This window comes from Dreissena polymorpha, chromosome 1, assembly GCF_020536995.1.
Source record: "Dreissena polymorpha isolate Duluth1 chromosome 1, UMN_Dpol_1.0, whole genome shotgun sequence".
NCBI classification, from domain to species: domain Eukaryota; kingdom Metazoa; phylum Mollusca; class Bivalvia; order Myida; family Dreissenidae; genus Dreissena; species Dreissena polymorpha.
This window is the reverse complement of record NC_068355.1, coordinates 60,640,056-60,654,146: the sequence shown is the minus strand read 5'-3', so window position 1 is coordinate 60,654,146 and position 14,091 is coordinate 60,640,056. Positions and strand designations below refer to the sequence as shown.

Below are 14,091 nucleotides of genomic sequence, written 5' to 3'. Positions count from 1 at the left end.
GGCTTATCTGGAATGACACTTAATAGGTGCATGCATTAAGCCCCCTAATCACAGAGCATGGCCCATAAATCAGGTCAAGTACACTTTGCAGACTTTCTTTTATTGGCATTACTGTCGAAGCATGCAGTTACATTGACACATAAATTATCCAAAATGCTGCTTAAACTATTGCTTAGTATTTGTTATGGAAACTAGCACTGTTAACATGAAAGGGGATTTGCTATTGTAATCCTAAAGGATACACTTTAATACTTTAAGAATATGCTAAATGATATTTCAAGTTTGCTATGCTCAAACATAAAAAAAAGTTTTACTTAAAAGATTGGAAGAGAAAACAAGGAAAACACTGCCGATTACCACATAATTGAACAAGCGTATTAAAGTGTCATTCCAGATTAGCCTGTGCAGTCCGCACAAGCTAATCAGGGACGACACTTTCCGCTTATATGGTATTTTTAGTTTCACGGCAGTCCCCCCTTACCAAAAATCGAGTTTAGGCAGAAAGTGTTGTCCCTGATTAGCCTGTGCGGAGGCTAATCTGGGACGACACTTTACTCACATGCATTAAGCCCAGTTTTCTCAGAACACAACACATAAGAGAACACCTGCAGGCTGCTATTAACATGAAATGACTAAAACTGGGATTACCTCTATAAATTCTCAATGCAAAGCATTTGGAGTTTAACTCTTTACCTCTCAGAGGCAAAGTGAAAATGACTATATGCAACAGCATAAAACCAGAACAGCCTGCGAGTAACTCGCAGTCTGTTCAGGTTTTATGCTGTTTGCTGGCCTGCTCATCAGTATCTTAGGGTTGGAAATAAAGCCTTTAAAACTTGAATCTAGTAAGAAAGGCCTTTAATTAAAAATAACTTTCTGAGGGAGTACAAATGCATCAAAATACATATCTAAGTAGTAAAGGGTTTAACCGGCTTGAGAGCTAGAAGAACCTCATACCCCAGGGGTCCGTCTTATCAAAGATCGTACGACAATGTTAACTTACGATTGAAATTTGTAATTTAAAAATATAAGTGATTATGATCTGTATGTTTCAAATATAAAGCATATCTAACAGCTGCTTTTGGAAATAAATGGAAATGTTCAACAAAAGTAATTATAAAAGTGACGGTTACATATTTATGGCGCTTCGAAAATTGCATCGTAAGGTGAGAATGTCATACGAAGTTTGATAAGACGGGCCCCAGAATTTAATCACAATCAAAACGCGCGTCTTTAAAGATCTCAACTAAATATAACTGTTCAGACAAAGAATGAAAATGTTAATTTTAAAAGATGACGTGTCACAGATAAAACACAAATGACAATGTTTTTGAATTAAAAGTTTGTAAGCATATGGTCGTATTTGTAAGTTCTATTCATTTTGGATGTTTGGAAATTGTTTTCTAAAATTTATTTTGGTGAGTAATAAATTTAAATTAAAACAGGAGGAGGGTATATTTTACAAGACTTGGCAACAAAATTGTAGTTACCTTGTAAATACATCATCGCTCAGAAAATAAATCCTTAATAAATCTGTAAATAATAACCATGAAAGTTAATGTAAAGTAACCAAACAGTTTAGGAAACCTTTATAAAGTATCAAGTTCTTAAATTTTATCTGTTTGTTATGAACGAGTGTCACAGAATATCCTGGGGATATATAGTGTTTTTTATGCCCCCAAAGGAGGGCATATAGTGATTGCACTGTCCGTCACACTTTGTGTTTAGGTTTCAAAAAATGCTCATAACTTCTAAGTCGCTTCAGATGTAACCTTCATATTTGGTATGCATGTGTATATGGCCAAGGCCTTTCCATATGCACACAAATTTTGACCCCTTTGACCTTGACCTTGAACTTAGAGCATTACGGTTTCTAAATCTTCGTTTAGGTTTTAAAAAAATGCTCATAACTTCTTTCAAAGCATTTATTGGGGGCATATGTCATCCTATGGACACAGCTCTTGTTCAACTTTAGATTTAGCATTTTATTATGTTGCTTCCCTTCATATTAATATTTATATTCATGATATTTGCCTAAATTAGTGTTTTTTTTCAACACCTCTCTCCACACTTTTCCTTAACTTAAAAAATAACTAACCATTTTTTTCCATGCTAAAATAACTTGGCTAAGGGTTGCATCCCTAAACAATGAAAAACAACCCTGGAGTACATCATCAAAAATGTGTTGTAATTGTCATTTAGGTATGATTGACATGGATATGGATGATGATGAGGATGCTGATGCTGATGTGGACAGTGATGCCGGAAGAGAGAGAAGGGATCTCTTTGGTAACATAGACTAAATAGTTTGACCAGCCACATGCAAAAATGGGACTTTGTCACTTATGCCATATGCAGTCACCAGTCTGGATAGGAGCTACCCTGTTAATGAGACCACGAAACCTTATGTGAATTAAGAGTTGATAGTCAAACTATGTGGTTGATGATATTTCTTAAATTAATTGAATTAAGATTGTTTTTACATACTGGCATACTTAATTTTTTTTAAAGCTTACATAAAGGTCATTAAGTTATTTACTTGCATCCACATATATTCAGTGTCTGTTAAATTAGAATTTTTTACCAATAAAAGAGTGAAAAATTGATCATTCTTAGCAGACTTTGTTTTATACACAAATCATCCCCGAATTGTGCATTATATTTATAATGCTATCTTGTTCAGTTAAAATATTGAACACTAATACTGCCATGTAGTCAGAAATGTTGAAATGAAGTGCATTTATTTATTTGTCTAATTCTAATGCATTCAATTAGTGATGCAGGAGAACATATATTCTTGACAGAATAATTAATTAAATGTCATTTTAAAATTTCCTTGTGAAAAATAACACCATGCATATAATATGTGCTGTGACTTTTTAAAAAGCTTAAACAGATGTGACATTTGGTTCTTCTAAAAAATAAGTAATTTCCCAAGATATTGTTTTTGAAACCCTATTTTCTTATTACCATTAGCTTCTGCTAATCAATGTCTAAAAGTATTGAGGCACCACAAGAATCACGAGCTTTGGTCTGTTAGTACATATGCCATTATATCAATAAAATTGTAATTTATGATGTAGTAGCTAATGATGATGTTGTTGTAGGTGATGATGATGAACTGGCACTAGAAGATCAAGTTAGGCAGACAAGAGGCAGCAAGGGTATGCATGATATACTTTCCAGGGCTTGTCACTAACTTATAATTGTGATTCATTCTCAGAGTTTTTATACTGATTGGATTGTAGTAAGGTATTTAGTACAAAAATGTTCATCACACTTTAACTGAAATACTTGTAGCAGGAATCACAACAAGTTTAGGAGTGCTTGATAAAGAAAACTTAGTTTTGTAAAACCCTGCTTCGGATTGAAAAGTGGATGTTAATTGCATACTGCTTTATCAAAAAGCAAGATATCCTCACCTTGTGCATAATGGCGTCTTGATTTGTCAACAAATTAAAACATGCTGATATGGAGTCACACATTTCCAATAGACTTATCCCGGAAAAGCACAAGTTTAGAAAACCCCACCTATCACCCCGGTACAAACAATGCTGGTCCATTATATCAACCAATAGCTTACTTTAAATCATAACGGTTGATACAGTGTGTGATTTTGAAAGGATTATAAATGGGTCAGCTTTATTTGTACCAGCAGATTAGTGTGTTTTTCCAAAAAGTAGTTTTTTCCGGGATACACGTATTGAGTGCATCACTGTTAGTATTCTAATTGTAGGGCTCTTGATCAGTGATGCAGCTCACATATTACATTTGAAAATAGATTTAATAACATAAATATATGAATATGTAAAATATGTAATTGTTTTATGATCTTCAGGTGGGATGAGAGTTGGCTATTTGAAGGACTTTTCTTTCATTCTAGTTTCCATTAACTGCGTGATTGCCTTAAAAAAAAAGTAGTTTCTAATTATATTGCATTTGAAATAACATTTTCCAGGGAACATAAGCATCTGAAAACAAATGTGAAAAGCTTATAGTGAGGCGAGTAAAGTTATGTGTGTTGGTCTTTAAGTGAATAGGCCATTATATCCATGCATGCAGATTACGAAAATGTAACTTTTGTTGATGTTGAAGCTGATTTTGCAACTGATGATGAAGATGCTGATGATGAGGATGGATTGGAACAGGAAGGTCAACTAAGGCAGACCAGAGGTAGCTTACTTTTTAAGTGCTCATTCACTCAATTAAAGCCCAATTTTTTCACAGCGTTTAAGTCGAGACAGGATCATTTCAGTCAAACAAATCTTATAACCAGGGATCATGTTTTTTTCGGTTTTGTCGGTCCTAGACAGTTTTTTATTATTTAAAGCTTACATAATGGTCATAAAGTTATTTACTTGCATCCACATATATTCAGTGTCTGTTAAATTAGAATTTTTTACCAATAAAAGAGTAAAAAATTGATCATTCTTAGCAGACTTTGTTTTATACACAAATCATCCCCGAATTGTGCATTATATTTATAATGCTATCTTGTTCAGTTAAAATATTGAACACTAATACTGCCATGTAGTCAGAAATGTTGAAATGAAGAGCATTTATTTATTTGTCTAATTCTAATGCATTCAAAAAGTGATGCATCAGGACATATATTCTTGACAGAATAATTAATTAAATGTCATTTTAAAATTTCCTTGTGAAAAATTACACCATGTTTATCATATGTGCTGTGACTTTTTAAAAAGCTTAAACAGAAGTGACATTTGGTTCTTCTAAAAAATAAGTAATTTCCCAAGATATTGTTTTTGAAACACAATTTTCTAATTACCATTAGCTTCTGCTAATCAATGTCTAAAAGTATTGAGGCACCATAAGAATCACGAGCTTTGGTCTGTTAGTACATATGCCATTACATCAATAAAATTGTAATTTATGATGTAGTAGCTAATGATGATGTTGTTGTAGGTGATGATGATGAACTGGCACTAGAAGATCAAGTTAGGCAGACAAGAGGCAGCAAGGGTATGCATGATATACTTTCCAGGGCTTGTCACTAACTTATAATTGTGATTCCTTCTCAGAGTTTTTATACTGATTGGATTGTAGTAAGGTATTTAGTACAAAAATGTTCATCACACTTTAACTGAAATACTTGTAGCAGGAATCACAACAAGTTTAGGAGTGCTTGATAAAGAAAACTTAGTTTTGTAAAACCCTGCTTTGGAGTGAAAAGTGGATGTTAATTGCATACTGCTTTATCAAAAGCAAGATATCCTCACCTTGTGCATAATGGTGTCTTGATTTGTCAACAAATTAAAACATGCTGACATGGAGTCACACATTTCCAATAGACTTATCCCGGAAAAGCACAAGTTTAGAAAAACCCACTAATCACCCCGGTACAAACAACGCTGGTCCATTATATCAACCAATAGCTTACTTTAAATCATAATGGTTGATACAGTGTGTGATTTTGAAAGGATTATAAATGGGTCAGCTTTATTTGTACCAGAAGATTAGTGGGTTTTTCCAAAAAGTAGTTTTTTCCGGGATTCACGTATTGAGTGCATCACTGTTAGTATTCTAATTGTAGGGCTCTTGATCAGAGATGCAGCTCACATATTACATTTGAAGTTGATTTAATAACATAAATATATGAATATGTAAAATATGTAATTGTTTTATGATCTTCAGGTGGGATGAGAGTTGGCTATTTGAAGGACTTTTCTTTCATTCTAGTTTCCATTAACTGCGTGATTGCCTTAAAAAAAAAAGTAGTTTCTAATTATATTGCATTTGAAATAACATTTTCCAAGGAACATAAGCATCTGAAAACAAATGTGACAAGCTAGTGAGGTGAAATAAAGTTATGTGTGTTGGTCTTTAAGTGAATAAGCCATTATATCCATGCATGCAGATTACGAAAATGTAACTTTTGTTGATGTTGAAGCTGATTTTGCAACTGATGATGCTGATGATGAGGATGGATTGGAACAGGAAGGTCAACTACTGAGGCAGACAAGAGGTAGCTTACTTTTTAAGTGCTCATTCACTCAATTAAAGCCCAATTTTTTTCACAGTGTTGTAGTTGAGACAGGATCATTTCAGTCAAACAAATCTTATAACCAGGGATCATATTTTTTTCGGTTTTGTCGGTCCTAGACCGTTCCGGGTCAGGAAAGACCGATTGAAATCCCAGTCGGTTCGATTCTGTTTGCAAAAATTCCCATGTCATGAAATCGATTACACAGTGCACATGCTAACACACCCTAATGACATTCTTATCTCGATTAGGCTTCTGTGTGCAGCTGCTGCACACTTTGTGATAAAACCAGTTGAGAAAACTCGTATGTTCCGTTTAAAAAAATGCCTAAGGGAATTTTACTTGTACATTTATTATACCACCTTCACAAATGACAAAATCAATTATGTATATTTTATAGTATTTTATTTTGGATATAAATTTTCAGATATTTTTTCCCCATTTATATCCAGACCGATTGATGTTGCGGGAAAATATGATCCCTGCTAATAACATATAAAAGCTTCTGTGTGCAGCGGCTGCATTTTTTGTGCTATTTTTCCTCTTATTGATAAAGAATATTTGATCGTCAAGGTTTCAATATGGCATTATTTTTAAAAGAGTTATTGATCTTTTTTAACACTTTATATTTAAGCTTCTTTGCACTGTACTCTGACTTTTTTTATGCAATCTTTGTCATACTTATACAAAATTATTATGTGTATGTGCGGCAATGCTCAAGGTTTTGCACTTGATCTGAATGTATATTTCAATTATTTCTCTTTGTTTTTAAATATATTAAACATACCCAGACTAATTAACTCTTCCATCTTCTCTTGCATTTAACATGCAGATGACAATTGTTTGCTTTCTTCACTTCTGTGTTTACACTTGCATACATGCCTTTTTAGCTCACCTGAGCACAACATGCTCATGGTGAGCTTTTGTGATTGCCTTTTGTCCGTCGTCCGTTGTGCGACGTCAACATTTGCCTTGTTCACTCTCTAGAGGCCACATTTATTGTCCAATCTTCATGAAATTTGGTCAGAAGATTGGTCTTAATGATATCTTGGATGAGTGTGAAAATGGTTATGTTTGCTTGAAAAACATGGCTGCCAAGGGGCGGGGCATTTTTCCTTATATGGCTTTACTAAAATCTTGTTAACACTCTAGAGACCACATTTATTGCCCAATCTTCATGAAATTTCTTCAGAAGATTCATCCCAATAATATCTTGGACGAGTTCGAAAATGATGCCGGTGGGTTGAAAAAATGGCCGCCAGGGGGCAGGGCATTTTTCCTTATATGGCTATATTAAGTTTAAGTTTAAACCTATTTATTTTAGCTCGATTGCATCGAAAGCCTTAGGCTTATATAAACGCTCTCGAGTCCGTTTCCTGGGCCTAGAACCAGTACTTGGTGTCTTTGGGGGAGATCTAAAGAACGCTCCCACGGTGGGGATCGAACCCGTGACCTCCGGGTCGCTAGGCGGACACCATATCCATTACACCACGGCGACCTGGCTACATTAAAACCTTGTTAACACTCTAGAGGCCACATTTATTGTCCAATCTTCATGAAACTTGCTCAGATGATTTGTCCCAATGATATCTTGGATGACTTCAAAAATGGAAGCCTTTGCTTGAAAAACATGGCTGCCAAGGGGCGAGGCATTTTTCCTTATATGGCTATATATGGCTATATTAAAATCTTGTTAACACTCTAGAGGCCACATTTATTGTCCGATCTTCATGAAACTTGGTCAGAACATTCATCCCAATGATATCTTGGACGAGTTTGAAAATGATGCCGGTTGGTTGAAAAACATGGCCGCTAGTGGGCAGGGCATTATTTCATATATGACTATAGTAAAACCTTGTTAACACTCTAGTTATGTTATAAAGTGCTGCTTTAATGTATTCTTACAATGAAGACAATGTTAAGTTAATATCCTTCCTATTTTGCATATTAAACTTGCAATAATCTATAGATTCTTAAAATTAAATAACACCATGAATTCATAACCTCTTTAAAATTATTTATTTAATTCAGTTGCCCAATCTTCATGAACTTTGGTCAGAACATTTGTTTCCTGTGTAGTAAAGTTTGGTTTTATTATGTCATTATTATGTACCATTAACTGTATTATCTAATTTTTCATAACACTGAATTTTCATAATTGACATAACTGTTTTAGTCATTATTACTTATGGAAAGCCTATCAACTAAGAGATAGCTGAAAGAAAGACAACATGTACACAATTTTGCAGTATCTATCTCCCTTGTTTAACCTGCTCAGTCATGTTTCTTAATCTATTTTTCGGCGTAAGCTGTATTAAGCCAGCTTTTCACCTTAGCCTGACCTTTGTTAGCGTCCATTAGAATTCAAATAAAACTTCCCGCGGCCAAGTACAGATGAATACACTTCATTGACTGCATTGGCTGATTTGAGAATACGACTAGAACATTGGAAACATGTCCGCGTCTTTGTAACACTGTTTAACTGCGTGTTCAGCATGAAACAATTTTATATCGAATGAAAAGGCTTAATAGATAGAACTGTTTTACACTCGACATCAATACAGTTTGTGCGTCCACCTTTTATTTTCAGAAAGATTTTCAGCGGGAGAACGTTTGCACTTAAAGGCTATTTTCTCATATTTATTACTAGCTTCCATATTTCTGTCAACATGTTAACATGTTAAAGTATAGAGAGCAGTGGAAGCGAAGACTCACTTTAATGCATTGCATTTCAACTCGCGAGGTATATCGGGTCAATTTGCGGCCACTGTGTGTGAATGTCAGAGTTTACATACAGGTCATCGCTGCGTCTCTACCCTATGTGCTGATCGGAGTTCGCGGCCAGGAAAATAATCGTTACATAATAAAGACGCTATATCGTGAACTAGGTGAACTGGAATTTTCTTTAGACCAGACAGATGTTAAATGAAGATATCCAGCGATATCATATGGTATGTCAATAATAGATTCTTAATGTGTTTTACAACAATACCATGATAAATATTATTTTTATGTCCCCCACTATAGTAGTGGGGGACATATTGTTTTTGCCCTGTCTGTTGGTCTGTCTGTTGGTCTGTTGGTCTGTCTGTTGGTCTGTTGGTCTGTCTGTTTGCGCCAACTTTAACATTTTGCAATAACTTTTGCTATATTGAAGATAGCAACTTCATATTTGGCATGCATGTGTATCTCATGAAGCTGCACATTTTGAGTGGTGAAAGGTCAAGGTCAAGGTCATCCTTCAAGGTCAGAGGTCAAATATATGTGGCCAAAATTGCTCATGTTATGAATACTTTTGCAATATTGAAGATAGCAACTTGATATTTGGCATGCGTGTGTATCTCATGGAGCTGCACATTTTGAGTGGTGAAAGGTCAAGGTCATCCTTCGAGGTCAGAGGTCAATTATATGTGGCCAAAATCGCTCATTTTATGAATACTTTTGCAATATTAAAGATAGCAACTTGATATTTGGCATGCATGTGCATCTCATGGAGCTGCTCATTTTGAGTGGTGAAAGGTCAAGGTCAAGGTCATCCTTCAAGGTCAGAGGTCAAATATATGTGGCCCAAATCGCTTATTTTATTAATACTTTTGCAATATTGAAGATAGCAACTTGATATTTGGCATGCATGTGTATCTCATGGAGCTGCACATTTTGAGTGGTGAAAGGTCAAGGTCATCCTTCACAAGGTCAAGGTCATCCTACAATGTCAAACATCATATAGGGGGACATTGTGTTTCACAAACACATCTTGTTAATTAATGTAACAAGAATTATGCCATCATATTTACTAATGAATTAAGCATGAGCGCAATGATTCTCGATACTGTTAAAAATCGAATCAAATAGCAACGCCAGACAAACCACTAAAACAGGTTTGTTCGAAGAACGCGCGTATAAATATTTAAAATATATACGGATACTTCTCGTGTGGCCGGTTGACTCATATGTTTTATTTTCACTTCCATTCTTCTTTCGGTTTTCTGTTTTGTATCTATACGTTTATGACCAGCAATATGTAATCATGCAAAATAAGCCGCGAAAACTCTGCGTATCATCCCGTACTGCGTTTGCTGCAGCTAAGAACTGCACAGAAAAAGACATTCGCTATCTTTGATCTCATTCATTGAAGTCTTTACCTTTCATTAACTGCAACCACAATCAACACCGTATATCTTTTTTAAAGATATTTCTTGTTACTTCTGCTCTAGAATTTGTTAGACCCCTTGGTTTCAAAACACTTAAAGGGGAAATACTTCAAAATGCATATTTTTCTAGTATAATGACATTTTTGGCTAAGTTGTAATTTCTTGTACTTATTGTTTAGTCACATTTGTTATCAGTTTGTAGCAAATTAATCTATAATGCCTGGGAACTATTACTGATAAGCCATCTTTGAGAAATTCCCTGCAGATATTGATCATTGCAGTGTGTAACTTTTTAACACTCGGCTTTCTTAGCCAGGTAGTGTCTGATACAGTTAGAAAACCAGCATGAGTTGCCCTGAACAAATTGATAATGACCACAGACTGACAGAGTCATGATTCCTAGGTACTTAATTACCCTCTCACTGTGCTCTATGCCAGATGTTAATATCAGTGGTCAGTAATACAAGCTAGTTGAAGTGTTTGATATATTTTATTTCACAGAATGAGTATTAAATGCATGTTTTTAACAATTAACAAAAAATATGTAATTTAAATGGGAACTTCATATCAAAACAAGATTCCATAATAATTCACTTTATATAATCAATATAAATGGGAGCTTCATATCAAAACAAGATTCCATAATAATTCACTTTATATAATCATATTTAAGATATGTTAACACATATCAAATGGATACTCTATGAAAACAATAAAGAAAAAATTTCAATAATAAGTTTCTGGAGATAGAAATCAGAATCAGAATAACCTTCAAAGTCAAGATTTACCTTTCTTATTTGCAGAGTTCATTTATCAAGATTTAATCATTTTCAGGCTTTATGTATTAAAACGATGTCAGAAAATTGAAAATCAAACGGTAATGAATGATACACAATATTAATGAAATGAAATATAAAATCGATACATTTTCATATTTCTAAATTGTTTAGTGTAAAACAGCCTACTGTTGAATAAAATGTTAATAAAATTATATTTAAGTAAACGGCAATATCTTTAGTTAATTGAATTACAACCAATCAGCGGTGTCATCCTGACCAGAAATAAGCGTTTGTCGAATAAATATTTCCATATTACATAAGTGCTCACAAAGTAACATAACCCGTAACCATCCCATGACCAGTTCACTTGCTTAAGCAAACGAGACTGCAATACCACACCTGGATACGACAGTTGAGTTCGAAAATGGTTTGGATCGGTAAAAAAACATGGCTGCCAGGGGGGTCTTTTTCTTTATATTTATATAGTAAAAAAGCTTGTGAACACTCTAGAAGTCACATTTTTTGCCTAATCATCATGAAATTTTGTCAAAACATTTGAGCTATGTGGATGTATTGGACGAGATGTTTGAAAACGGTCGTGATAAGTGGAAAAACATGGGCACCAGGTGGTGGGGCAGTTTTCTTTATTTGTTTAAAGTGAAAACATGTGAACAGTCTAGAAGACACATTATCTTCATGAAATTTGGACATATCTTGGAAGAGTTCACAAATGGTTCAGGTCTGTTAAAAAAAAACATGGCTGCCAGGGGGCCAATTGTTGTTCATTCTTCATGAAATTTGGTTTGAACATTATTTTGTTTCATTGATATCTTGGGCTGCAAAGAACAGGTCATTTCTTTTTATCTTAGGTGAGCGACTTTGGGCTTTTCAGGCCCTCTTGTTAAGCATAGCTGTTTAACCCAGCTGTTCACCTTAGCTGTCCTTTGTTAGCGTCTAATGAATTTGTGAATAAATTTCCTGCTCGGGTAGGCGAGAAACTTTTTAAAATAGAAAACGTGCAATCTACAAACAGTTTTCACATTTACATTAATAGGTAATTTGATTGACTTTCAATTTTTGTGAATTATAGGGTATGAAAAGAGATATTATAGTGTGTTTGTTAACAATGTTAACTGTGTGTTCACCATCAAACAATTTGATCTCTGATGAAAAGGCTTGAGGGATAGAACAGTTTCACACTCAACTCTCAGCATCAATACAATTTGTGTGTGCCCTTTAACTCTTTATCTTTCATCAACACCATCCACAATCAACGCCATATATCTTTTTTCAAAGATATTTCTTGTTTATAGTTTCAGGGACATTGTCCTAAGCAATTCCAGGATTTGTATGGCTTTTCTGGGAAATTAATCTTAACGAACTGTTTTTCAACATAAATCAGTCTTATCTAAGAGGGAAAACATATTTTATTAAACTGTAGTAATTTCCAGACAAGCATACGACTCTAGTATGATCACCATTTCCATTTTTAACACCAAAACCTGGTTAAACTTACCAAGGAAAATTGTTTCAGAAGAATTTCATTAACACAAACATTGGCTATCTTTCCGAAGTATACATTATGTATGTAATAAGTTAAATGTGTGGTGGGTGTATTACCATTGACCATGCAAAAATCATGTAGAGCAATGTTTACGCATCAAATATTGTTCATTACTAATAATATGTTGTTTATATTTAATTATATGTAGAAACTTTTTCTGCCAATGGTTACAAAAGGGAAGTAGAATTTTTTAGAATATTTCATTTTTCCATTTTTTTATTTGTTGGAATAACTTAATTCACTGTTATTTTTGTAGTATTTTAGGGTGTTTGTTTTAGCACACAATATTTCAAATAATATATTTTTCACTGTTAATAAACATTAAATTTTGCGAGATAATGCAGTGTCAACCCATGAGAAAGACAAACAAATCCACAGGTCATGAGGTCCTGTAACTTTTTAATTGTATATGTAACCCGCATCACGTTGGGCGCCAATGTAACCCAGCTAGAAAAATCCCCGACCACCATGGGGATCGAACCCGGGACCTCCCGGTTCTAAATCAGGCAGACACTCTACCGCGTCGCTATAAAAGCTAGCTCATATAGCAAGGCAGTATAAGTTCTCCTTATACCGTACCCTGCTACATATATAGCCGACCTCGCCAAATTGTACACTACCTTAATTGCTATGTTTTAACAAAATAAAAGGACATAGCCCTCTTCAAGTCTGTTAGTGTCATTTGCACACTGCAAAAGGTTAATACAATTTATTTGATAAGATATGGTAAAATTATGTAAAGGAAGGAAGCATCATTTGACAAATAAATGAATGATGAAAAACATAGTTCCTGACCATCACACAAGAACTAAAAAAGTTTATGTCATATGCAATTAACATTCGAGATTTGTGCTTCTTTTAGAAATTGTAACTTTTGTTTTTTATTGTAAAGGGCAAAGGTTGCAAATTGACCAACTATTGATATACATTTGTTAATAGGCTGGAAGTCAGCTAATTATGTCATCTGATCAAATAGACCATAACAATGAAAAGCCCTAATGTTCTCTTCACTGCCACATGTTTGATAGATACATATAGTCTGCTAATGTCTTGCAGACCTGTTTACTTCTACGGATTCGCCGTAGTTACTACGGATTATTTGGTTAAACTACGCACTACAGATTTGTACTGAAAAACTACGGATCCATGGATCAAAATGGCAAATTTCAGTGTTTAATCGTACTTTCGCTTATTTTCGGTCTTTGCGTGTAATTTATCAATCATAATCATTTTGGCGCTTGTGTAGTAAGAAACGTTAAAATTCAAGCCTCCCGGGGAACGAGTGCTGATCGAGCTTGTAGAGTTGTCACAGAACAACAACTGACTTACGTATTGGTTCGCAAATTTAGCCGAATACATACGATTTTACGTTGCTATCCAGTATACACATCTCTCTCTCTATTGCGGAGAATACCAACGATAGTCGATGTTTCAGGATTGAGCACGCCTGTTTCTACACACGTCCCAGATGACGGCCACAAGACGAGAAATTGCGATTAACGGCAAAAATAATAAATACCATTCAAATTAACAACGGATATCATATTGTCATTGGGGAATCATGTAATGTGTGTGTCAATTAACGCAAAATAC

General features: G+C 34.5%; 1 protein-coding gene across 6 annotated transcripts in view; it reads left to right on the top strand.

The window, feature by feature from the left end:
• The window catches only part of LOC127882401 (serine-aspartate repeat-containing protein F-like), a 50,827-nt gene that overhangs the window by 24,218 nt on the left and 12,518 nt on the right, over positions 1–14,091 (top strand). For 4 of the 6 annotated variants that reach the window (XM_052431028.1, XM_052431052.1, XM_052431059.1 and 1 more), the window contains 5 exons: positions 2,203–2,289; positions 3,108–3,164; positions 4,096–4,173; positions 4,927–4,983; positions 5,912–5,986. In XM_052431028.1, the coding sequence (XP_052286988.1) occupies positions 2,203–2,289; positions 3,108–3,164; positions 4,096–4,173; positions 4,927–4,983; positions 5,912–5,986 (354 nt within the window). The remainder of the gene's footprint in view (positions 1–2,202; positions 2,290–3,107; positions 3,165–4,095; positions 4,174–4,926; positions 4,984–5,911; positions 5,987–14,091) is intronic. The other 2 variants (XM_052431047.1, XM_052431039.1) reach the window with 2 other exon arrangements.